The sequence below is a fragment of the Aythya fuligula genome, chromosome 32 (genome assembly GCF_009819795.1).
Source record: "Aythya fuligula isolate bAytFul2 chromosome 32, bAytFul2.pri, whole genome shotgun sequence".
Classification (NCBI taxonomy): domain Eukaryota; kingdom Metazoa; phylum Chordata; class Aves; order Anseriformes; family Anatidae; genus Aythya; species Aythya fuligula.
Window position 1 is genome coordinate 228,920 of NC_045590.1, and position 23,330 is coordinate 252,249.

At 54.9% G+C, this 23,330-nt stretch overlaps 2 protein-coding genes across 3 annotated transcripts in view; one reads left to right on the forward strand and one right to left on the reverse strand.

The window, feature by feature from the left end:
* Positions 1–11,309, forward strand: part of LOC116500171 (deleted in malignant brain tumors 1 protein-like) — a 53,337-nt gene extending 42,028 nt beyond the window's left edge. Inside the window, 13 exon segments of the mRNA XM_032205088.1 lie at positions 204–533; positions 1,118–1,456; positions 2,561–2,890; positions 3,604–3,933; positions 4,468–4,791; positions 5,509–5,835; positions 5,838–6,095; positions 6,655–6,993; positions 7,816–8,145; positions 8,953–9,306; positions 9,587–9,916; positions 10,874–10,990; positions 11,167–11,309. Coding sequence (XP_032060979.1) covers positions 204–533; positions 1,118–1,456; positions 2,561–2,890; positions 3,604–3,933; positions 4,468–4,791; positions 5,509–5,835; positions 5,838–6,095; positions 6,655–6,993; positions 7,816–8,145; positions 8,953–9,306; positions 9,587–9,916; positions 10,874–10,990; positions 11,167–11,309 — 3,851 coding nt within the window.
* Positions 11,310–14,984: 3,675 nt separating this feature from the next.
* LOC116500186 (zinc finger protein 768-like) lies at positions 14,985–22,812 on the reverse strand. 2 transcript variants are annotated; one of them, XM_032205103.1, is made up of 3 exons: positions 22,777–22,812; positions 21,119–21,218; positions 14,985–18,555 (listed from the first exon to the last, which is right to left on the reverse strand). In XM_032205103.1, exon 3 carries the CDS (start codon positions 18,516–18,518, stop codon positions 16,818–16,820), a length of 1,701 nt encoding a protein of 566 aa, XP_032060994.1. In that variant the 5' UTR covers positions 18,519–18,555; positions 21,119–21,218; positions 22,777–22,812; the 3' UTR covers positions 14,985–16,817. The 2 variants fall into 2 exon arrangements, with proteins under 2 accessions (XP_032060994.1, XP_032060993.1); XM_032205102.1 differs by lacking the exon at positions 22,777–22,812 and having other exon boundaries at positions 21,119–22,027.
* Between the last annotated feature and the right edge of the window lie 518 nt (positions 22,813–23,330).

Sequence of the window (23,330 nt, forward strand, 5' to 3'; positions counted from 1 at the left end):
CTTTATCCCATGCTGTTGGACCAAATACTCTCCGATCCTTTGAGAGGTGTCTCCAAAGGAGTATGAGGTGGTGTGGGTTCAGAAGCAACAAAACCACGATGCTCTGTGCAGCACTGCATGTAAAAATGAAGGGTCCTTCATCCTCCTGCATGGACCATGGATGGATTTGCAGGGGCTGCTCTGAGTTTCTTGTCTCCTCGCAGGCTCTGCTGTTTCCAGCTTTGCCCCAATCCGGCTGGTGGATGGCCCAGGCCGTTGTGCTGGGAGAGTGGAAGTGTTCCACAACGAGCAATGGGGAACTGTGTGTGATGACAGCTGGGAGTTCCCAGACGCTGCGGTGGTGTGCCGGCAGCTGGACTGCGGGGTGGTTATTTCGGCCCCACGGAGGGCTTACTTTGGCCAGGGACAGGGCCCCATCTGGCTGGATGACGTGAACTGCACGGGGACGGAGGCTGCGCTTTCCGAATGCAAGCTCAGGGGATGGGCTGTCCATGGCTGTGATCACGATGAAGATGCCAGCGTGGTGTGCTCAGGTAACCACCACCTGTCACAGCACCGGGAGCACCACAGCAAGCATTACTTAGGCTTGACTTGGTGTCTCCATATGGTTGTAAGGGTTTGGGGTACAGGAACAGTTTGCAGCCAGCCTGGAGACCCTTGCCTTTGAAACCAGCTCCTCATGGTCCATCTTGGTGGCAGAGAATAGCACCTAGACATTAAAGCCCAGGAAAAATAAATGGCTTGCTCATTTGCATTATTGTCACAATAACAAGGTCCCTGGCATGCTTTTAACTGATGTTATTCACAAATCCTGGCAGTTAGCATGGGCCAGAGACCATTCCTAATAGTCTGGACTATGTTGGACTATAGTCCATACTAATCAAAGCTTGGGTAACAATCTCTTCATTTATTTTTTATTTTTTATTTTTTATTTATTTATATTTCCTCCCCCAGCCATTTTGCATCACATCTGAAAATCCGGCACTGTCTCTTGCTGTGAGAGCATTCTCGACCCTCAAAGCTGCTAAGCCTCATGTGTAAAGCCATTTGCTGTCAGCCCAAGGCTTTGGTGAGCAGAAGGTGCCTCCTTACATATTTATGCCTTTTGGTGTTGCAGGATCAGGCATTTCTGACCTCGGAGAGCTCCGCCTTGTGAATGGCTCAGACAAATGCTCGGGGAGACTTGAGGTTTTTCATGATCAGCGCTGGGGGACTGTCTGTGCTGATGGCTGGGACCTGGCTGAAGCCCATGTGGTGTGCAGGCAGCTGGGCTGTGGGGCAGCACGCTTGGCCACGGACTCGTCCCAGTTTGGGAAAGGACCTGACCTACTCTGGGTGGATGCTGTGGAGTGCACCGGGACGGAGCGAGCCCTCTTCGAATGCAAGGTCAAGCTCTGGGGAGCCCAGAAGTGCAAGTCTAGGGGATATGCAAGTGTCGTGTGCTCTGTGGCCGTAGGTCAGTGTGGGTGAGTCAGGTACCAGTCCTCCCCCTGGGGAGGTTGTGCCACCTCTTGTCTGCAAATTCACTCTTTCCAGCTCCTCCTTGTCTTGGCTTAACCACTGCTTGTTTCTGTGGTCCCTCCAGAGAGCACAAAACCTCTTCCTTTTAGAGATCTGCCAGTGCTTGGCTTATAGCAGGCAAAGTGTTTGGAAATCCCAAACCAAGGATTCCCTGAAACCCCAAGTCTGTAAGAGCCTGATTTTATGATGCAGGCATTCTCTAAGGGACCATCACACACCAAAAGCCCTGATGCTGTAGGGCAGGGAGTTATTCTGCCTATGTTTTTTTAATCACTGCTCTTCAGCCATGCTACCTTACAGCCACTAGTCCCTGGGCAAGCCCTTCCCTTTGCCTTATTCAAGAATGTGTGCACTGGGTGCCTTGTTGCCTGGTCGTTCCCATGAGAATAATCACATCATGGACCAACGCACTAGTAATTAATGCCTTCACCTCCTCTCCCATGCAGCATGCTCACTCCTGAGAAAAAATGAGGCATCAGAAGTGAATGCTGCAGGGAAAGGAATGCTCTTAGGCCAGATAGTATCATTATCTGAGGGGCTCTTGGGGTCCTCTGCTGCAGGGAGCAGGAAAGGGTCTCTCTCCTAGAGAGGGTCTCTCTGCTAGAGTCCTTGCCTGTCTGCTGGGATGGATGCTAAAATCTCAGCGTGTGTGCTGAGAAGGTGAGCATCCTCTGCCATGCTGCCAGGACAACGAGAGCTGATGGTATATGCGATAAAAGGTCCGTGCTGCCCTCCCTGGGATCTCAGTGCCTGTGTACCTGTAGTCTGGAGACTCCAGAGTTATCCCTTTCCCCTAAAGCAGGACTTTATTCTTGAATGGGTGGCAAAAACTTGGCCAGGCTCACAGGGCGAGGTCAAGGCAAGGTCCTAACACTTCTGATCCAAAAAGTGCTCATACATGCATGTCCTTAGTGAGGTAAATGAGAAATATGCTGGTGGAGAGCATGAAAGACCCCTGGACAGGGACGTCCACAGCATTGCTGGTAACCAGACAGGCAGGAATTTCTGGGATTTATTCTCATGCCAATTCTCTTTCCAGACGCAGACCTGGGCAGCCCAGAAGCCCTGCGGCTGGTGAATGGTCCCAACCGCTGCTCAGGGCGGGTGGAGGTGTTCCACAGCTGGCAGTGGGGCACCATCTGTGATGACGGCTGGGACCTGAACGATGCCGCGGTGGTGTGCCGGCAGCTGGGCTGTGGGACAGCGGTATCAGCCCAAGGATTATCTTCCTTTGGGCAAGGGTCTGGCCCCATCTGGCTAGAGGGGGTGAGATGTGTTGGGACAGAAGCAACACTTGCTGAATGCCCCTTCAAGCCCTGGGGACTCCACACATGTAGCCATATGGAAGACGCCAGCGTTGTGTGCTCAGGTAATCCTCATTGCGTGCTTTTTCTGCAGATGGGTCAAGTCTTGTCCTGCAAACTGCAGGCTGGGAACAGTTTGGGAACAAGCTGGCAAATAATTCTGGTGTCCAGAATTTTCCATTTCAGTAGAAACCACATTAAAGAACAGAGCTATCAGACACATAGACAAATATGGACATGGACACGGGAGAAAAACAGCATGGTGTAAGACACACCTCAGTGTCTGGAGATGTCCAAGGGTGTCCAAGGCATTTTCATGGGGCAAAGCACCTGAAGCCTTCTTGGAGTGGAAGCTGAAGGGTACAAGGACGCTGCCTGAGTGGCAGCAGATGCAACTGCACCATGCCCAGGGTTAGGACAGGCAAAGTGGATTGTGCTGCCAGTGCTGCTAAATGCTAGGTCATGCAGATAAATGTGGAAAGATGCAGCAGAACAAGCCTTTGTAATGCAGTGCACACACTGGCAGCTTTGAGCCAGCTACTACCCATCTAGTTTTTGTCTTGGAAGATAAACCTCCAGAGATAGATCTATGTGGTTATCAACAGTCAGGAAAGCACAAGATCAAACAGAAAAAAAACACAACATCCTTTGCCATGTGCAAGCAGGTTGCAGCAACACCATCTACACCCACTGCTGGGATGCTCATCCTTCGTCAGCCCTGCAGATGCTGAGACATCCAAGTGGGAACTCATAATGCCCATTTCTCTGTATTTTTCAGGCTCAGGGATCTCCAGAACCACCACGCTTCGGCTGGTGGGTGGTTTGAACAAGTGCATCGGGAGGGTCGAGATGTTTTATAACAACGAGTGGGGTACAGTCTGCGATGACAGCTGGGACATGAGCGATGCCACAGTGGTGTGCCGGCAGCTGGGCTGTGGGATGGCTCTTTCAGCCCCAGGATCGGCTCGGTTTGGGTGGGGATCCGGCCGCATCTGGCTGGATGAAGTCAACTGCACAGGGGAAGAAAATGACATCTCCCAGTGCAAAGCAAAGACTTGGGGTGTCCACAACTGCCACCATGGGGAAGATGCTGGTGTGGTGTGCTCAGGTGAGACTTGGGCTGGGGTGGGCAGGAGGCAGGCTTACAGATGGACTCGTGACCAGAGCTCCTGCACACTTGGGACAGGGAGCAGGGCTTAAAGAAAGACGGAGAAAGATATTTCACCAGGGCTTTGAGCAACCTGCTCCAGTGAAAGATGTCCCTGCCCATGTCAGGGCATTGGAGTAGATGATGTTTAGGGGTCTCCTCTAACTCAAACCATTCTATGGGTTTGTGACTCTCCCCAGAGGAGTTGTTGGGGTGCAGTGGAGGCAGGTTTAGGCTCCTTTTGCAGACCTCTCCCATTTGCATCTCTTGGATCCTGTGTGCATCACCCCTAAGCCAAATTTCATACCTGGTATTTATTCCTTTGGTTATTCATCAGTGCCTAGCCACAGAAATCTTTTTTATATCCTGAATGTTATTTGTGTCCCAACGCAGGTCCTATGTAGGATGCAGTCGGTGAATGAGATGGGGTGGGACAGAGGGAGGTGCTCTGCAATGATGCTTGCATGAATTTCCCCGGCATCTCTACAAACGCAGGGAACTCGAGCTCAGCTGAACTGCGGCTGGTGAACGGCCCCAGCCGCTGCACTGGGAGAGTGGAGGTGCTGCACGATGGGCTGTGGGGGACGGTGTGTGACGACGGCTGGGACCTGAATGACGGCAAGGTGGTGTGCCGGCAGCTGGGCTGCGGGGCGGTGCTGTCAGCCCCTGGCAGGGCTCGCTTCGGGCAAGGCACCGGGCACATCTGGCTGGATGACGTGAGCTGTGTCGGGACTGAGAACACCCTTTCCCACTGCCGAGCCAGTCCCTGGGGGAGGAATAACTGCAACCACAGAGAAGACGCCAGCGTGGTGTGCTCAGGTAAGCTGCACTCCTGAAACGTGGCGCATCATGGGGGACAGTGCCACATTTGGGTGTCCCGGAGTCAATACGTGAACTCTGCGATCTTGGAGTCAATGTAAGGGCTTGGAGTCAATGTAAGGGCTTTCTCCTTCTGAGCTCACGCCACTGGATTCCTAGCAATGGATTTAAACTGAGAGGGTAGATGTAAATGCCATAAAAGAAAGAAATTTTTCATGATGGGGGTAATAAGACATGGGAGCAGGTTGCCCAGAGGACTTGTGGATGCTTCATTGTTGGAAGTGTGCAAAGCCAGGTTGGATGGGGCTTTAAGCAACCTTCTCTGGCAAAACATGTTCCTGTCTACAGCAGGGAGGGGTGGATCAGATGATGTTTAAGGGTCCCTTCCAACCCAAACCATTCTACGATTCTATGATCCCACATCCATGACTGTGACAAGCTCTAAGCCTAGGAAGTAATTAGCCTGAAGCAGAACGTCCCTGTTCCTAAAAGACAGATCCATCCTAAAGGATGGGTTGTATTATTCCCAGCTGAGCAGCACTGACTGCAGCCCAGAGATAGCTTCATCAGCTGTCCTGGAGCAAATTGCACAAGAGAAACTTTCTCTGCCTGAAAAAAAAAAAAAAAACAAAAACAAAACACCAACTAGGGTAGGAATAACAGAGGTACAAACTGGCATGAATTTCTCCAAGGGCTTACCCCTGATTGTGTTTTCAGAGCCGGACACCTCAAAATCCTCCTTACTGCGTCTGGTGAATGGCCCCAACCGCTGCACCGGGAGAGTGGAGGTGTTTCACGATGGGCAGTGGGGGACGGTGTGTGACGATGGTTGGGACCTGCGGGCTGCCACCGTGGTGTGCCGGCAGCTGGGCTGCGGTAGGGCTGAGTCTGCCCCCAGCGGGGCTCGATTTGGGCAAGGCACCGGGCGCATCTGGCTGGATGACGTGAACTGTGCCGGGACTGAGGACACCCTTTCCCACTGCCGAGCCAGACCCTGGGGACAGAATAATTGCAACCACGCGGAAGATGCCGGTGTGGTGTGCTCAGGTCAGTAAAATTCTGCAACGAGAGGCATCGCAGGGGCCAGGATGGGTGTAAGGGGTCTGTGCTGCACCTTACTGCCATTACAGTGATGCTGCAGTGGGCTGGCACTGTATTTCTCTGGTTTTGGGCTTACTTCAGCCAAGGGGCAGACTCCATCTAGCTGAACAGAGTGGCCTGCACCAGGACAGAAAATGCCCTTTTCTGAATGCCTGGTGAATGATTCCGCAGCCACCTGGATGATGCTGGTGTGGTGTGCTCAGGCAAGCTGTGGCTACCCTGTTGCTGGAGGCCAGAGGGTGTGGGACTTGCCCCGGGAGGGCTGGAGCAGGATGGTGTAGGGAGGGTGCAGTTTATTTGCAGTAGGAAGGGCTCTTTCCCCTCTCTGATACCCATAATGATGGAAAAAGGGAGTATCTATGAGAACTCCCCCTCTAAGTGGTCCTTGCACACCCTACAAGACAGCAGGATCTCAGGGGTCACTGGATCACGGAATCATACAAAATATCTAGGGTTGCATGGGACCTGTGGAGGTCACCTGGTCCAACCTGCCCACCCAAACTGAGCCCCTCAGAACAGGCTGCCCAGGAGCAAGTCAGAAGGCTTCAGAAGATCTCCAAGGTGGGAGGCTCCACAGCCTCTCTGGGAAACCTGCTCCAGTGCACGCGATCCCAAAGGATCACCCATTTAACGTGAGGGCACCTGCATCCTACAGACAGGTGGACACCTTGGTCCTGCGGGTGCAGATGTCAGTAAAACATCTAGGAGATCCTTCCAACCCTCAGCACTGCTGACACACGGTCTCCCCACCACGTTTTGCAGTGTTGTCAAATGCTGGCACTGCCAACAAGTCAACCATTCGGCTGGTGGAAGGCCCTCACCGCTGCTCCGGGAGAGTCGAGGTGTTTCACAACCAGCAGTGGGGCACCGTGTGCGATGACGGCTGGGACCTGAACGATGCCGCGGTGGTGTGCCGGCAGCTGGGCTGCGGGGCGGCCGTGTCGGCCACGGCACATGCTTCCTTTGGACGAGGGATGGATCCCATCTGGCTGGACAGAGTTGCTTGCTCCGGGAGAGAAAGCACCCTCACCGAATGCAGGGCCAGGCCCTGGGGAATCAATAGCTGCACTCACGAAGAAGATGCCGGTGTTGTGTGCTCAGGTGATGCTCATAACCCCAGACACAGGGATCCAGAAAAGCACAGGTTGGAGTCCCCTGCCCCAAAGCCTTCTCCTCTCTGAACTGACCCCTTTATTCAGTGGGAGGCAGATTTGCTGGGCATGGGGGCTCTTTGCTTTGCAGATGCCCCTGACTCCTCCATCCCTGCATCCCAGTAGCCCAGGGCTACCTGATTTCATACAATCACAGAATATTCTGAGTTGGAAGGGACCCACGAGGACCATCAATTCCAGCTCCTGGCTCCACACAAGGAGCTGACCAAATGCTTCTTGGCTAGAGAGTCTCGGGGCTGTGGCCACTTCCCTGAGAAGCCTATTCCAGTGCCTGACCACCCTCCCAATGAAGAACTTTCTCCTCATATCCAACCTGAACTTTCCCTGATGAACCTTAAGCCATCCCAATGAGTCCTATTGCTAATCACCAGAGGGAAGGGATCACCTCCCCTCTGCTTCCCATGCAGTCCACACTGAGGTCACCCCTCAGCCTCCTGTTCTCTAAGCTGAACAAACCAAGTGACCTCAGCTGCTCATAAATCAGGCCCTCTAGTCCTTTCCCCATCTTCGTTGCCCTCCTTTGATCACATTCTAATATTTTTATATCTGTCCTGATCTGATTTCACTTTACCTGGTTGAATGGGATGTTGAGGCTCATTTGTGATTTGGGCTGTGCTGAGACTTTGTAAGACCTATAGGACACCAAGAAGAGGACTCCCCAAGGGAGTAAAGGCACCAAAAAAGGGATTTTTTTCCCCTTCCTACAAGGCACTGAGCCAAGAAGCTAACTATAGGGATTCTCTGCTTGCAGATACGAGCATCACAGTGGAGGCACAGGTCCGCTTGGTGAACGGCCCCAACCGCTGCACCGGGAGAGTGGAGGTGCTGCACGATGGGCAGTGGGGGACGGTGTGTGATGACAACTGGGACCTGCGGGCTGCCACCGTGGTGTGCCGGGAGCTGGGCTGTGGTAGGGCTGAGTCGGCCCCCGTCAGGGCTCACTTTGGGCAAGGCACCGGGCGCATCTGGATGGATGATGTGAGCTGTGTAGGGACTGAGGACACCCTTGCCCAATGCCAAGCCAGACCCTGGGGACAGAATAACTGCAATCATGCGGAAGATGCCGGTGTGGTGTGCTCAGGTTGGTTAAATTCTGCAACGAGAGGCATCGCAGGGGTCAGGGGTGTGTGGGTCTGTCTGGAAGGAGTGAGGTGCAAGGCAGAAACTGAGACCTGTGCCAGGCTGAAGAAGCTGAGCACCAGCAGATGCTCTGTTCATAGCCAAAAACCCATAGGAATCCCCCATGGCACCAAGTGGAAGCAAGCCTGAGTGTGGGCATTCCTCTCAATGTGCTCCCTGGGGCACACTCACCCTTCTCAACAGCCAGGTCTGCACTGAAAGGGATGGGACTTCTGCCTGGCTCACATACACTCCTGGAAAAAATACCAACATTTTAGGGTCTGACTCTGAAACCAAGTCACCTCCACAGGCAAGGGAGAGATGAATTCCTCAGTAAGAGCTGGGAGTTGCATCTCCTGCCAAGGGAGCTTTAGCAACTCTGCATTTGCTCTCCCTTTTCCCTTCCCTTCCCTTCCCTTCCCTTCCCTTCCCTTCCCTTCCCTTCCCTTCCCTTCCCTTCCCTTCCCTTCCCTTCCCTTCCCTTCCCTTCCCTTCCCTTCCCATTTTTATTTTCCTTTTCCTTTTCCTTCCTTTTTCTTTCATTCCTTTTCCCCCTTTTCCTTTTTCTTCCTTCCTTCCTTCCTTCCTTCCTTCCTTCCTTCCTTCCTTCCTTCCTTCCTTCCTTCCTTCCTTCCTTCCTTCCTTCCTTCCTTCCTTTCTTTTTCTTTTTCTTTTTCTTTTTCTTTTTCTTTTTCTTTTTCTTCCTGTTTTTTTTTTTTTTTTTTTGGAATGTCCCGAGATGACAATTCCCCCATTCTCTCCTAAACAGCAGGCCACATATTTCTCCTTGCAGACTCCAACACCACGGAGTCTGTGCAGGTCCGGCTGGTGAATGGCCCCAACCGCTGCGCCGGGAGAGTGGAGGTGTTTCACAATGCACAGTGGGGAACCGTGTGTGACGACGGCTGGGACCTGAGTGATGCCAAGGTGGTGTGCCAGCAGCTGGGCTGTGGGACAGCAGTGTCGGCCCCGGGCAAGGCTCATTTTGGACAAGGGGCTGACCCCATCTGGCTGGATGATGTGGAGTGCACGGGCACTGAAGCCAACTTCTCCCGTTGCAACCTGAACGGCTGGGGGCTCCACAACTGCAACCACGAGGAAGATGCGGGAGTCGTGTGCTCAGGTGACCCCGGGGGTGATAAAAAATGCTCAGAAATCCCTAGCATCATTCTCCTGCACTGGGATGGAGTCAGCTCTGACACGTGCAGAAGTGTGAGACGATGGGGATGTTCTTGTAAGGGGGCGTTCATGCAAGGGAAGGGCACAGTGGGCACGGGTAGCACATTGCACATACACCTGGAGCACGTGGGCACGCACAGTCCATGTCTTTGTGTCTCTCCGTCCCTGTGCTGCGTGTGATGAAGTGAAGGAGCCCACCTCACCCCCTCTGCTCTCCGCTGCAGGCACCAACCCCTTGCAGCTGCGGGTTAAGGATGGCCGGAGCCCCTGTGCCGGGCGCGTGGAGGTGCGGTACAACACCACCTGGTACAGCATCTGCAGCAGCGGATGGAGCTTGCTGGAGGCAGAGGTGGCCTGCAAGCAGCTGGGCTGTGGACCGGCACAGTCCGTGCCCACGGGAGCCCATTTCAGCCGGGAGCACCACCGTGCCTTCCTGGAGGGGCTGAGCTGCCGGGGCACGGAGTCGCTCCTCCTGGAGTGCCAGCGGAGCAAGATCAGCCCAGGGCCGTGCAGGAACGGTGCGACAGCTGGCGTGGTGTGCTCGGAGCCGAAAGGTGAGTGCCCAGAACTTCCTATGGGAACTGGCAGTGTGGGGTGAGAGGCAGGGCTCACGGTGAGGAGAAAGTGGAAAGACAGTGCCCTCCACGCTGCATCTCGTGAGGCTGAGCTGCTTCTGCACATAGGTCTGCCTACAAGGAGGGAGAGTTCAATGGTTTTGGCCTCAGAATGGTGTATGCAACCCTGGCATGGCTATTTCACTGCAAAAGGGGAGGGAGATGTAAAGCTTGTGGCATTTATTTGTCCAAACAAGCTCTCAGAGGCCTTTCTTGGTGGATATTGCTTGTTATCTACATGCAGTGAGCTCAGTATCACTGTTGGGCATATCAGAGATGTTTGTATGATCTTAGAATAAGCCAGCATCTGCCACTTCCTCTTGAAGCTCTTAACCCTCAAAGACTCTCTGTGCTCTCTTCATGACCTGCCCCCTTTCCTGAAATATAACAGAGGTATGACAATTACGAAGGATGGATGAGGGCCAGAAGTATGCCTTTCTTTTTCTATGCATAGTCTTGTACTCCAAATACTAAGAACAATGCACCGGGGAGGTGATGGAGCTCTTGTAAGAGCAGGAGTGCAGCAGGGATGAGGAACACGAAAGGTTTCACAAACCTCACAGCTTATCGCATACCTATGGATGTGATTATCAGTGGGATATAAACCCTGTTAAGGGTTGCAGCGTCCCACAGTCCTCACACAGTGCTGCAGAGACCACAGCGCTGCAGGGCAGTGCAAACTGGTTCAGAAAGGGATCAGTTGTGCTCATGGTGGGAAGCACAGAACAGTTAGCTCTGGCTATTAAAACACAGGTTTTAATACTAAACATAATTAAGGAAAGCCCTGCTCTGTCACCAGTTGAGATGCTGGGGGGATCGGGTCAAGTTTGGTCTGTTTTTCTTCCACCTGCTACTGGCTGGGAGCAGGATCCTGATCTGGGGGTGCTCTCCCCACAGGCTCTCCATCGTCCTGCTCCGCGCTGGTGGCACTGCTTGCCCTGCTGATGATGGCGAGTGGAGTCCTGCTGTGGCTCTACCTGAAAAGGAGGTGCATCGGCACAGACCTAGCTGCAGGTGAGTCCGCCTCACCTGATTTCAATGTCCCCATCCCCATACATCAGCCATCCTGAGGCCCAGAGATCTGAGGTGATGCAGCACCCAGAGATGGGGTCACCTCAGCTGAGCTCAGGGGATTCCATCGCCCCCAGGCCAGTAAACGTTGCGTGTCCTTGTCCCCATCTGCTCTGCAGACCGTGGGCGCCCCAGGGAGCAAGGTGCCTCTGCAACACCTTTCCAGGCTCCAGGAGCCATCTACTACCCGGCCAAAGGAGAGTCTCCCGAGGATGCTGACACGGAGATGACTCAGCTAATGAAGGAAGATGCTGCCCCGTGATGCTGGCACGATTCCTGGTGCAGGAGTGGCCCCTGAGGTGGCACAGGCCTCCCCCTCTCCCCTTTTCCTCATGCACCTCATTCTTCAGTGCAGGACCTTTCTCCCCTACGCTCTTACAGACCTGCAGGAAGTCCTACCACGCTTTCCAGGAGACTGCAAAGCAGCAGCTGATGGGCTGGACATTTCTAAGCTATCCTTTACCAATGACTTATATAGCCCTAAAACAGCTGCCCAAAGGGATGCCAGTCTTCTGAAGGTTATTTAATCCATTTGGCACTCTGCAGTCAGCCTAAGGGGTTCTCTGGTGGCAGGAGCCAGACAGAGCAGGACAGTCTGGTGGCCTTGCAGCCTGGCACAGTAGCACAGAACCTGAAACATGAGGAAAACTGCTAACGAATTAAAGAAGAAGCGTCCCCATCCATCCCAGGTGTGATGAGTGTGAATGCTATGAGGGATACGTGATGCTTGATGCTCATCTGCCATGGAGCCAGCAAGGGCTGCCCAATGCTTCCTGCACTGGGGGGGCTTCCCCAGACCTTGCAGATACAGGCAAGCCCCCATTTATTGCCCAGCCCAGGTGCAAGAGCTACAAAGCTAACTATTCCTGGCTGCATTAGGCAAAGCATCACCAGCAGGTCAAGAGAGGTGATCCTTCTGCTCTGCTCAGCACTGGGGAGGCTGCACCTTAAGTGCTGGGTCCAATGCTGCGCCCCCAGTCTAAGACAGACATGGACATGCTGGGGAGAGTCAATGGAGGGACACCAAGGTGATCAAGGGAGCACCTCTCCTATGAGGAGAGGCCGAGAGCTTGGAGAAGGGAAGGCTCAGAGGGGATCTTATTAATTCCCCTTAATCCCTGAAGGAAGGGTGCATAGAAGATGGAGCCAGGCTCTTCTCAAGGGTGCCCAGACACAGAGTGGCAAACGGGACAAAATTCACCTCCAGAGACCATTTGGGAAAACATCCTGGGGAATAAATTGGCTCAAGGTTAAGGCCAGAATAGATCATGTAAGTACTTCCAAGCAATGGTCTACTGGCTGAGTAGTCAGTCCATAGTACTGTCATGGGTGCAGACAGCCTCCAATACAGTACAAACACTTGAACTAATGCAGACAGAGCCTTTTGTGCAATCCTTAGGGACTTCTGCACCTCATGAGATGTTAAATGGGGTGGGGATAGAGAAGCAGAACACATGGCAATACCCTGCCTTTTTCAGTCTTGCCAGTTCATGGGCTTGTTGTGCCAGAACGTGTCCAGCCCTACCTCCAACTTCCCTGGAGATGAATGACATCCCAAAACTGGGAAATGCATAGAATTGAATTAATGGAAGGTGAAAAATCTGTTTTGCTTCCCTAGTTCCCCATGTTTCTCCTTTTCCTCTTGCCACTTCAGAGGGGCTGTTTTCTTTCCTTTCTAATGTTCATCTGTGCCAGTCTGCCTAGCAGCTGTAGCTATATAGCTGCCTAGCATCATTCGCAACAGGTTACAAGACATTTGTAGCAAAATAAATATCCACTGCCTTCATTACTTGGCCATATGATGAAAAATGGTGACGATACATGGTATCATCATACATATTTCATATATACTCAAAAATATATGAACATGTATTTCATATATGTGCAAAATATGAAAAAGTATGATGAATATATATGAATATCTATGCCATATATGAAAAACATGATGAAAACCAGTTTGCAGCAGTGTGCAAACGCCAGCCAGCTACACAGACATGCTATAGGTGCTGCACCTCCGAACACAGTGATCTGTCAAGGAACTGAGTCATGTCAATCAATTGCATCACGAAACAAACTCCATGTCCTCCTTAGACCAAAGCCCTGAAATTAGGAGCAATAAGAAAATAAACTGAAAGACCCCATGCAAGCCTTCTGACGCTCAGCCTCAGCCCAGGTAACCTGTCCTCTAGGTCTTACATGATAAATCCAGCTCACTGGGTATTGGAACAAAATTGAGATCATCCTTTGGGCCACAGCTGAGAGGGTAGTAGGGGTCTGCAGGACATCCAAGTAGCACAAAACCAGAAGTAATTTCCTCCAGCAGCGAGGCCATACTTTCCCCTAATAATGTCATTGCTAGGTAACACATGACTCCAGCTCATGAGAACACCTTTAATTCGGAGATGGGTGTCTGGTAACAGCCATTCTGTGGAATGAACCACCACAGAGGGTCCTTTTTGGCTACCACGACAGCACAGTTCAGCTAGCACCAACCAGTGTCACTTGAGATGCCCTCAGTCACCCCAGACACTCACAGGGGCTGGTATGTCCAATATAGGGTCTGTAAGAGATGCATGCTCCCTTGGAAAAAAAGCAGCTAAAGGCCCTGGATACCCCAGGTCATCTCTGATGGCCTCAGGCATTGAATTTGACTCCAAGGTCTCCATCAGCTGCTTGTAGCTGAGGCCTGAAGCGCTCAATTCAGCTGCTCCTACACAGACAATTGCCACTGGAGATACCTCCAGGCGTGTGACACAGCTGCAGAGATAAAATGTGACACAGAGGAGACCTGGAGTGACACAAATGACACCGTATCTTCTACCCCTCCTGCCACCATGGTCATCATCTGTCCTCCAAATGCCAGCCCTCAAGTTCTTGTTCACCCAGAGTTCACCCATTGCTCTACGGTTAGGGGCAAAGGGACAATATTGCTATAATGCACATCAAACAGGTGCTTTATTAATGCAACAGCTTCAGTGTCCCACCAAGCTTTAAATGGTGAAGGACATTCTCTCCCTGCTGTCTCAGTCAAGGAGTGCCATTTCTGCTACCCCTCCTAGCCCCAACCATCACATTCAGCCCGCTCCCACAGCCACACCATCCATCCAACCTCCCGAGGGCTGCTTGGGCAGCGCCTTCTCCAAGCTTTGCAGAAAGACAAGGACAGAGTTATGACCTCGCTTTCAATCAGCTCTCAGCAAAATACCTGGAAAGCCTGCAGTCAGCTGCAGGGCTGGGGAAAGGGCAGACCTAGCACGCGCTGCAGTGACGGATGCCCTGCACACACCTGCACAAACACTGCAGGCAGTCCCACAGCACGCAGCACCCTGGTGATAAACCTGTGACAAGAAGGGTCTGCAGTGGGCCACCCTGACACCCTGGAGACAGAGAAATGTGGATTCAGCAAGAGGATTCGGGGCCTGTGCTGGCACTTTGTGGGCATCTATTCCTAGGAACACGTATTGCTGCTTTTAAGCAGTGTCTCCGTCCTCTGATCTCCTAACTACTGTGAAAATGTGAAGGTGATCTGGGTAGTAAATGCAAAGAGGCCAGACCCCCTCCCAGTGCCTGTCTCCAGAGCTGAAATGGGAGGAAGCTGGGAAGCCCTGGGGTGAGGGAGTGGCCAGCCTGACCAGGAGGCCCATGACCCTCCTTACAGTGCATCCTCAAAAGTGCAAATCCAAAACAGAGCTTGCTGGAAAGTTTCTGCATTGAATATCTGCAGGACATGGGCTTTGAAGTGGTGAAATCCAGACCTGAGCCATATGCTAGCAGTAAGGACTCTGAGTTAGATACACCAGCTCCTGAGACTGTTAATCCCCCCCAAAAAAAACCCTCTCCGTCCACAAGGTCACCAGGCTCATGCCAGAAGCCCAGAGGCAAGCAGGGATTCAGCCAGATGCCCCAGCGGGCTCAAAGAAGCAACGAGGCAAAGACATCGTTAAATAACTGTCCTGTAATTAGTGTGCAGAGTGCTGAGGAGCACACCTCCCCTCCCGCCCCCAGTGCTACAGGAACCATACAAAAGGGGGACAGGGTAGGACCAGGATCACCGGGAGTCCGAGGGTTGGCACCTCCAGGCCCACAGCGTGCAGGAAGGTGCCCGTGACACCGGGCCCCTCCAAGGCGGCTCAGATTGGAGGACGGGGCTGGCCTTCGCAAGGAAAGGTCCATGCACCACCCTCTGCCCAGCAGCAGGAGCAGCCATCAGTCAAAGAGAACAAATCCAGACTTCGGTGGCAGCAGCAGCTCGGGTGGCTCTCGACCTGGTGCTGTCGTCGGACGCGCTGGGTACGCACAGCATGGGAACGAGGAGGATCCAGCGCTGGTTTTGTGTGCTCACCCCTTCCTCGTCCAGGTCCCACAAGCAGCTAGGAACAGCTCACAGCACGGGTTGTCCCTTGACAAGGCTCCCAAAGCAGATCACAGCATTTGCACCCCCCTCTTCTGCTCCCTACCTGCCTCACCGGCACCCTGGGGCAGAAAAGAGGGTTAGTGTTTCCAATCCGTGGTGGGCTCCTTCCTCCAGATGGGCTGGGAGAGGCAAGACAGTGGCTCCCAAAAGACACTCCACCACCAGCACAAATTGGGCAGCGCCTTCTCCTCCTTGCTCCAGCTCTCCCAGGGTCACCCTTCCACTCCCACCCCTTCCCCTGTGCCTTGAGGCCAAATTTTAAGTGAGAACACTCGATCTGCAGCCAGCACAACCCCGCCTCTGCTCCCTGCCCGGGGGGAGAACCAGGCTGCTGAACAGAGGCAGCGTGTGTGGTGCTGTACCAGCAAAGCGCCCGCGTGGCCCCTGCACAGCAGGGCGAAGGGCACTGCTTTCATCATCAACCTGATCGTCAGCAGCAGCGTGAAATATGGATGGGACACTTAACATTCATTAGAAGGAAAGGGAGGTGCCTGCACACTGCTGTTCCCCACCATAATTTTCACTGATACACACCCCCCAAAAGATGGATGGGGCTCCTGCTGCAGGGCTCAGTCACAGGCAGCAGCGTTCCCCTACTTCGAGGGGCTCCCCAGGAACACTCAGCCTGCACCTTGCACTCCAGGAAGGCAGCAGCGTGGCCCCAGAGCACCAGGCAGACATGCTGAAGGAGCCTGTTGGAGGGCCAGGCTGAGCTATGCTTACTGGGGTGAGTAAAGTCCTCTTTGCAGCACTGAGGGGAGAAGAAGCTTCCCTTAGCATCAGGCTTGCCACGGCCTGGCTGATGCTGCTCTTCAGAGCTCTGGACACTGGCTCTCAGCCGCACTGCAGCCTTGGCCAGCCCAGATCACCTCTGGAAGCCACCACGGCCTCCCAGCAGGCCTCGAAGTTGCCCATCGGTGGCGTGCCATAGGCTACAGCTCGCTGCCACCGGCCAGCCTGCGGCCAGCAGAGCTCATGGACGACACGCCACCTCCCTGCGGGCAGCACCGGCTGGGAGACAGGATCCTAAACCTCAGAGCTCAGTTAGGACCCCTGTGGGATCACCTCTCTGGGAGGAGTACGGGGAGAACGGCACACGTCAGGGTTTGGCAGAGCAAAGCCATGCAGCTGAAGCCCTGCTGGGTTCGGGCTCGGGAGAAGAGCTGCAGCAGCACCCACTTTTTGGGCTCCTCTCCAGGGACGCTGCAGCAGTCCCCTGCACACCTATGGGAACACGTGCTGCGGCGGGCCGGTCTGGGGCTCGTCTGTTGCTGCAGGCATGCTTGCAGCACACTCGCTTATGGCTGTGGGCTTCTTGGCCTCAAAACGCTCGCGCTGCGCACGCCGCCGTGGGGCTCAGCCGTCGCGGTGCACGCGCTGGTGCTGCAGCAGGTTGGACGGGTGAGCGAAGCCTTTGTCGCAGACGCTGCACTTGTAGGGGGTCTCGCCCGTGTGCACCTTCTCGTGCACAGCCAGGTAGGCCAGGTCCTTGAAGAACTTGTGGCAGAAGCTGCATTTGTAGGGCCGCTCCTGGCTGTGCACGCGGTGGTGCTGCAGCAGCAAGGAGGGCCGGGCGAAGGCTTTACCGCACGCCTCGCATTTGTAGGGCCGCTCCCCGGTGTGCGCCCGCTCGTGGATCACCAGGTAGGACGACTGCTTGAAGGCCTTCCCACAGGTTTTGCAGACAAAGGGGCGCTCGCCCGTGTGCACGCGTTCGTGGGAGGAGAGGGCGTTGGACTGCTTGAAGCCCTTGCCGCAGAGCGGGCAGACGAAGGGGCGGTCGCCCGTGTGGACGCGCTCGTGCACCTTGAGGCTGTGCCCGTAGGTGAACTTCTTGCCGCAGACGCCGCAGACGTGGGGCTTGTCGTCGCAGTGCTGCCGCTGGTGCAGGAGGAGGGCGTTGGAGGTGGGGAAGTCCTTCCCGCAGTCGGCGCACTTGAAGGGCTTCTCGGTGCAGTGGGTGAGCGTGTGGCGCTGCAGCTCGTAGGGCGTCTTGAAGCTCTTGTCGCAGCAGGCGCAGTGGAAGGGCCGCTCGCCCGTGTGGATGCGCCGGTGCTCCTGGAGGTTGGAGGAGCGCTTGAAGCGCTTGCCGCAGAGCTCGCAGCGGAAGGGCCGCTCCTCCGTGTGCACCAGCCGGTGGCTCTTGAAGTCCGAGTGGCGCTTGAAGGAGGCCTCGCAGAGGTCGCAGCGGAAGGGGCGCTCCTCGTTGTGCACCACCTCGTGGCTGAAGAGCTCCCAGGCCCGCTTGAAGGCCTTCTCGCACACGCCGCACTGGAAGGGCTTCTCGTCCACGATCACCTCGCGGATCTCGAACTCGGCCCCGCTGCTGGCCACGCTCGCGCCCCGCTTCAGGTGGGGCGGCAGCACCACCGCCGCCTCCTCCAGCTCGCCCGCCGCGCCGCCCAGCACGAGTTTGGCGGTGGAGTAGATGCCGTGCTCGTCAATCAGCTGCACAAAGTCCGGCTTGGGACGGGCATCCCCGGGAAGAGGCGGCTCGGGGGAGCAGGACCGGGAACCTTTTCCCTCCTCCTCTTCTTCGCTGCTCTGGGGCACGAGGGGGGCCTCCTCCAGCCCGTTCTCCAAACGGCTTTTCTTCCGTCGGAAGTCGCCAGCCTGTCCCCAGATCAAGCGCAGCCTCTTTCCCCGGGAGGGCCCTGGCTCTTCGGCTCTCTCCCCAGGTCCTGGAGATGCCGGGGCCGGGTTCGATTTGGGCTTCAGGTAGAGCCGGTGCTTCCTCCGGAACGGCCTGCGCGGCTGCAGCTCCCCCGGTGCCTTGGGCTCGGGGCACGGGGCACCCCCCTCACCCTCTCCTGCCTTCTGGCCGGGGCTGTCCACATCCTGAGGGGCGAGGGAACCACGTCCTTGCCAGCAGCGTCCTGAACGGCGAGGAGAAACCTGCCTGTGCCGCTCTGGGGAGTCTCCCGCCAGCTGTACCCGGGGGGCGTCCTTCTCTGTAGTCTCCTCCTGCTCCTCACCTTCAGGCCCATCTTCGGAAACGCAGACACGCCGCAGGGAAAAGGGGGGCTCGCAGGCTGGAGAACCTGGCTGCTCTTCCATGGCTCCAGGCACCGGCTGCCAAGCCAGACAGGACCCTCTGCAAAAATCAGGAAGGGGAGAAGATGAGAGAGGCGACCCATCACCGGGCAGGACTTTACAAGAGGCATGGAGACAAAGACACGGGCTGAACAGTGTGCGGGGAGGTGTGCCACATGAGCAGGGACTGCAGAGCTTGCAAAACCTGCGGTCAGCAATTCCTCTTTACCTTAGGGAAATCGAGTTGGCTGGGTGGCGCTGGAGGAACAACAGGGATCGATACTTCTTCGAAATCTTTTTACTGATTAACCTGTGATTAGCAACTGAACCAAACTGCTGGTGGTTATCCACTTGCACAGCCGACTGCCTGCTCACCCACAGCTACTCGGCTGGAGCAGTGGTTGAGAAGCCACCCTCAGCCCTCTACCCAGCAGCTGGGGGTCGTACCAGCTCACCATCATCACAGGCAGGGGTTTGGGAAGCTCTGTGCAGCCCTACAGCCTGTCTGCCACGAGTTTATCAGCTCCCGTGGATTCACCAGCACACTTTGTCTCCTGTTTGGGCAGTTTCCTGCCTTCTCAGCACAAACACCTCCTTTTTCTGGCCACTGTTTCTCTGGGCTCCATTCAAACCCGTGGGTACCCCCCAAGCTTGTTCACAGAATGCACACAGAACTGGCCTCGTGACACTGGTGTGTGGCCTGTACGGAGAGAGACGGTGTCCCTGGCTGGGGCAGAGCAATCTTCAGCCTCCACAACAGCCAAGAAGCCAGCCTTCAGCCTTGAAGTTGCTGCCCCAAAGGCCCTGTGGGGAGGAAAGCCTGGGGACAGAGGTCACAGGCACGCTGGCCAGCTCTGCCCTGCTCCGTAGAGGCACCAGGATCTGCCTCACACACCTCCTGAGCCGGATCTGCAATCCAAACCACTCATAGATCAGCACAGACCTGACTGATAACAAGGGAGGAAAACAAGGCTGAAGCATGATCTGTCTCCTGGTACAGAGCAATCCTGAAACGCCGCATCAAATCATGCTTCAAAGTGTCTGACGCGCAGCAAGAGTGATCAGCTGAGACGAGGAGCTGCTCCTCACAGCCACTTTCAAATACCCAGCTTCACCTCTGAACTCCAAGGCAGGTGGCAGCAGCGGGCAGGTCCTCAGGAGCAACGCTTGGGCTTTTTAAGAGCATCTGAGCTCCACATCATGCAGAGGAGAGCATTTCTGCTGACCTAACACCAATGCTGAACGGCAACTGCTGCAAAACTAAACATGAAATCATCCCACAGGTCCCTTCCACTTCAGAATGGGCTCTACAGGCTTGAACAGAGAAGTAGCTACCAGGGAGTAACAAGCAGAAGAGGAGCTGAAGAAGGGAAAGACAGACGCTGAGAAGGCACTCGGTTAAAGTTTCCCCAGGCCTGATTAAGTTGCAGACAGCTGGTGCTGCTGAACCTGCAAGAACTGATACACTCCAGACACAAAGACTCTGCTGAATCTGTCCCAAGGCCACCAGCACGCGCTGGAACCAGCACCAGGTTGTGAAACTCAGGCCACATCCCCGAGGGATGAGCCCCTGTGCCCCTAACACTGCTGAGGACGGGGCTTCAGCCAGGCAACTGCAAGGGAAGGCAAAGGGCTGAGACGTTAGCAGGCAGAGAATGCACCGTGTGAGGTTAAATGCTATTAATAACAGCACGATTCCACTTATAGCAAGAGCCTAATGAATAAAAGGTGCTCCAAGATCCATTGCTTATTATCTGTGCCTCCCGCCCCCACTCAATCTCAAGTTACAAAAAAAAAAGTCACAACAAAACTGAGTGGGTTTCAATGCAAGATTTGGTTTCATTGCCATAGAGAAAATATGATCAGCCCGAAGCTTTGTTAGTCCCTCACTCACAGCTGCAAACAAAGGTGGGCCTCAAAAGGGCAACTCGTGCTAGTTTAAGAAGGTAGCAAGCTGAAAAGAGGGGCAAAGAAGGTAGTTGTTAAAGAGATCACACACAGCAAAGGGTGAAAGGGATGGGAATTTGAATGCATCAGAAGGTTAGAACCAAAGAAAGCCAGTGAAGGATGAAACCAGCAGAAATCTGTACCTAAGTGACCACTTTCCGTCTCCTGCTGAGATGGGTACGTACTAGTTGCTTCCCTCACCACGCAGGCAGTCCATCCCTCACTCTGTCGTGCACAAATAAGGCTGGAAGCAAGGATAAGGGCTCAGGACTGCCCTGCTCACCTTCTGGGATGGATCTGGACCTCCCTTTCAAGCCCACAATTCCTGCTCTTGTATTGAGGCTTCAGGACCCACACACAAGACTTCGGGTTGAGTCCTCGGGGTGACCAGAAATCCCCCGAGCAGACTCTGAGCCCCATAACCAACACCTACACTTACCTCTAGGTATTAAAAAAACAAACAAACAAACAAACAAACAAACAAAAACAAAAAAAAAGAGGGAATTGCTTGCTTGTGGAAGAAGAGATGTTGCAGAGTCCAGGCTGACCCAACACCATAAATTCACATAAGACAACAAACCACCGCTGCTGTGCCTCAGATTTTCGTGCCCAGCACAGATGGGATGCAAAACACAGAGTCCTAACGGGAAAAGGAACTCAGCAAGACACCGACTTACCCCGTGCTGCTTGGGATCCTCCTCCAGTGGTCGGTTTAAACCATGCGGTGTCGGAGAGGGCTGCTCTTGGTGGCACATGCGCATGGTCACAGCAGGAAACCTAGGGGGCCACACCAGGCAAGAGGTCACACACGGGCGTTTTGTGCGCGGAGTCAGCTGAATTTGCCACAGTTTTATTGCCTGCCCCGAGCCCTGCCATCCCAGAGCCTGCAGGGGTGTGGGGAAAGGACCGCGGGGCTGCACCAGGGCTCAGCCCGGCAGCACGGGAACGACTGCTGTGAAAATGATGATTTGTGACCAAGAGATTTCCACAGCCTTGGCCCAGAACTGGGGAGAGTTGAGGAGACCGCTCGTAATGCAGGAAGGGATGAAAATACCTGCTGGCCTTGAGAGCTGAAGAGACAGGATGGGGTGAAACAGAAAGGGCAAGGTGAAAAACAGGCGTCTGCTGAAAGAGAGCTTCTGAGTGCCAAGGTGGAGAAGATCTGGGGGTTAAAAGTGACTAAAAGCATCAAAATGCTGTGGGAGAGGCAGTCCCAGTGCAGGCAGCGCTGACACCAAGCAAAATCCTGGGGAAAAGCACTTGGGAGAAGATGGTGCAAAGCAGTTGAGAGCGGGAGAAGGAGCAGAGGGAGTCCTGGGACTGGTCAGGGGAACCTGTCCTACCCACGGCTATCTAACATCATCGAGCTGGTGCTGAGAAGGAAGAGCTAACTGCAGGCTATAAAGATAATCAAAGATAATGTCAGAGAACGGATACGTGTCAGAGAGGAAAAAGAACAGCTTAAGCTGAAGGATGGTGCTGGCATCAGAGCGAAGAGGCACAGTGCAGAGAGGGGTGAGAATTAGGATGAATTAGCTGCAGCTCGGTAGGAACGGCGGAGAAAAAAAATAATTCCTTTTTCCCCCCCCTCCCCAAAGCAGCTGGAGCATTTCACTGCTCTGGCTGGAACCAAGATGCGCTGCCAGCCCCACGGCACCACTTCAGGGAAGGGGCAGGGTTAATTGAGGCAGAGAGGTGAGTTTGGCAGCCCCTGTGGGGGTCTTTCCTCAGGACCTCCCCCTCCCCAGTGGGCAGACAGCTCGAAGTGAGCCCCATCAGCTCGCTGCCTGCCCCCCTGGCATTACAACCAGACCCTCCCTGTTCTCATCCCCTTCCCCCAGTACCAACACAGCCCCGCAGGACGCTTTGGGATGGAAAGAACCCTAAAAGCCATTTAATTTCACCCCTCTGCCCTGGGCAGGGACCCCTCCCACCAGCACAGGCTGCCCAGAGCCCCATCCAGCCTGGCCTTGAACATTCCTATGGATGGGGCAGCCACAATTCCCTGGGCAGCCTCCTCCAGCACCCCACCACCCCCTAAGCAATGATTTTTTTCCTTACACCTAACCCAAATCTAATTTTTTTTTTTTTTTACTTTAAAGCCATTCCCCTTGCCCTATCCCCACGCCCCTAAAACCCAAGCCCCCTCAGGCACGGGCAGGCCGCTCCCAGCTCTCCCCGGACCCTCTCCGGCCTCAACGCCCCCAGCTTCGGCGGAGCAGGGCCACGGCCCCCTGCCCACCACCTTGGCACCCCCGGTACCCCCCAATTCCCCCGGTACCCCCCAGCCCCTCCCAAACCCGCACGGGCCCTCCCCGCCCCCCCCGGGCCTCACCTCGGGGCCGCCCCCGCCGGGCCCCGCCGCCGCCGCCCCTCACATCCGGCCGGTGCCGCCTCCCCCGCCGCCGCTTCCGGCCGCGCGCCGCGCCGCGGGGAACGTCACTTCCGGCGGCGGCAACGGCGGCGGAGCGGGGGCGGGAACGGAGAGGGAGGGAGGGGGGAGAGAGGCGGGGAGGGGGGAGCATGCGCAGAGCGCGCGGCAGAGAGGGGAGAGGCAGCGCATGCGCAGAGCGTGGAGAGGGGACGGGAGGGAGGTGGCGCATGCGCAGTTAGCGTAGCGCGTAGTGTGTGTGGGGGGCGTATAAAGCCACAGGGTGATGGAGGATGGGGGGGGACTTCCTGGATCACCCAGTCCAACCCCTGACCTGACACTAACCAGTCCTCCACTAAAACATAGCACTAAGCACTACACCTTAACGTCTTCTAAAGACCTCCGGGGGTGGTGACTGCACCACCTTCCTGGGCAGCCCATCCCCATGCCTCACAACCCCTTCATTAAATAAGTTCTTCCTAACATCCAACCTAAACCTCAAATTTAGCCCATTCCCC

What these genes read in the sequence shown, in the direction of transcription:
- LOC116500186 (XM_032205103.1), bottom strand. Translation starts at nt 18,518, where the DNA reads ATGGAAGAGCAGCCAGGTTCTCCAGCCTGCGAGCCCCCCTTTTCCCTG.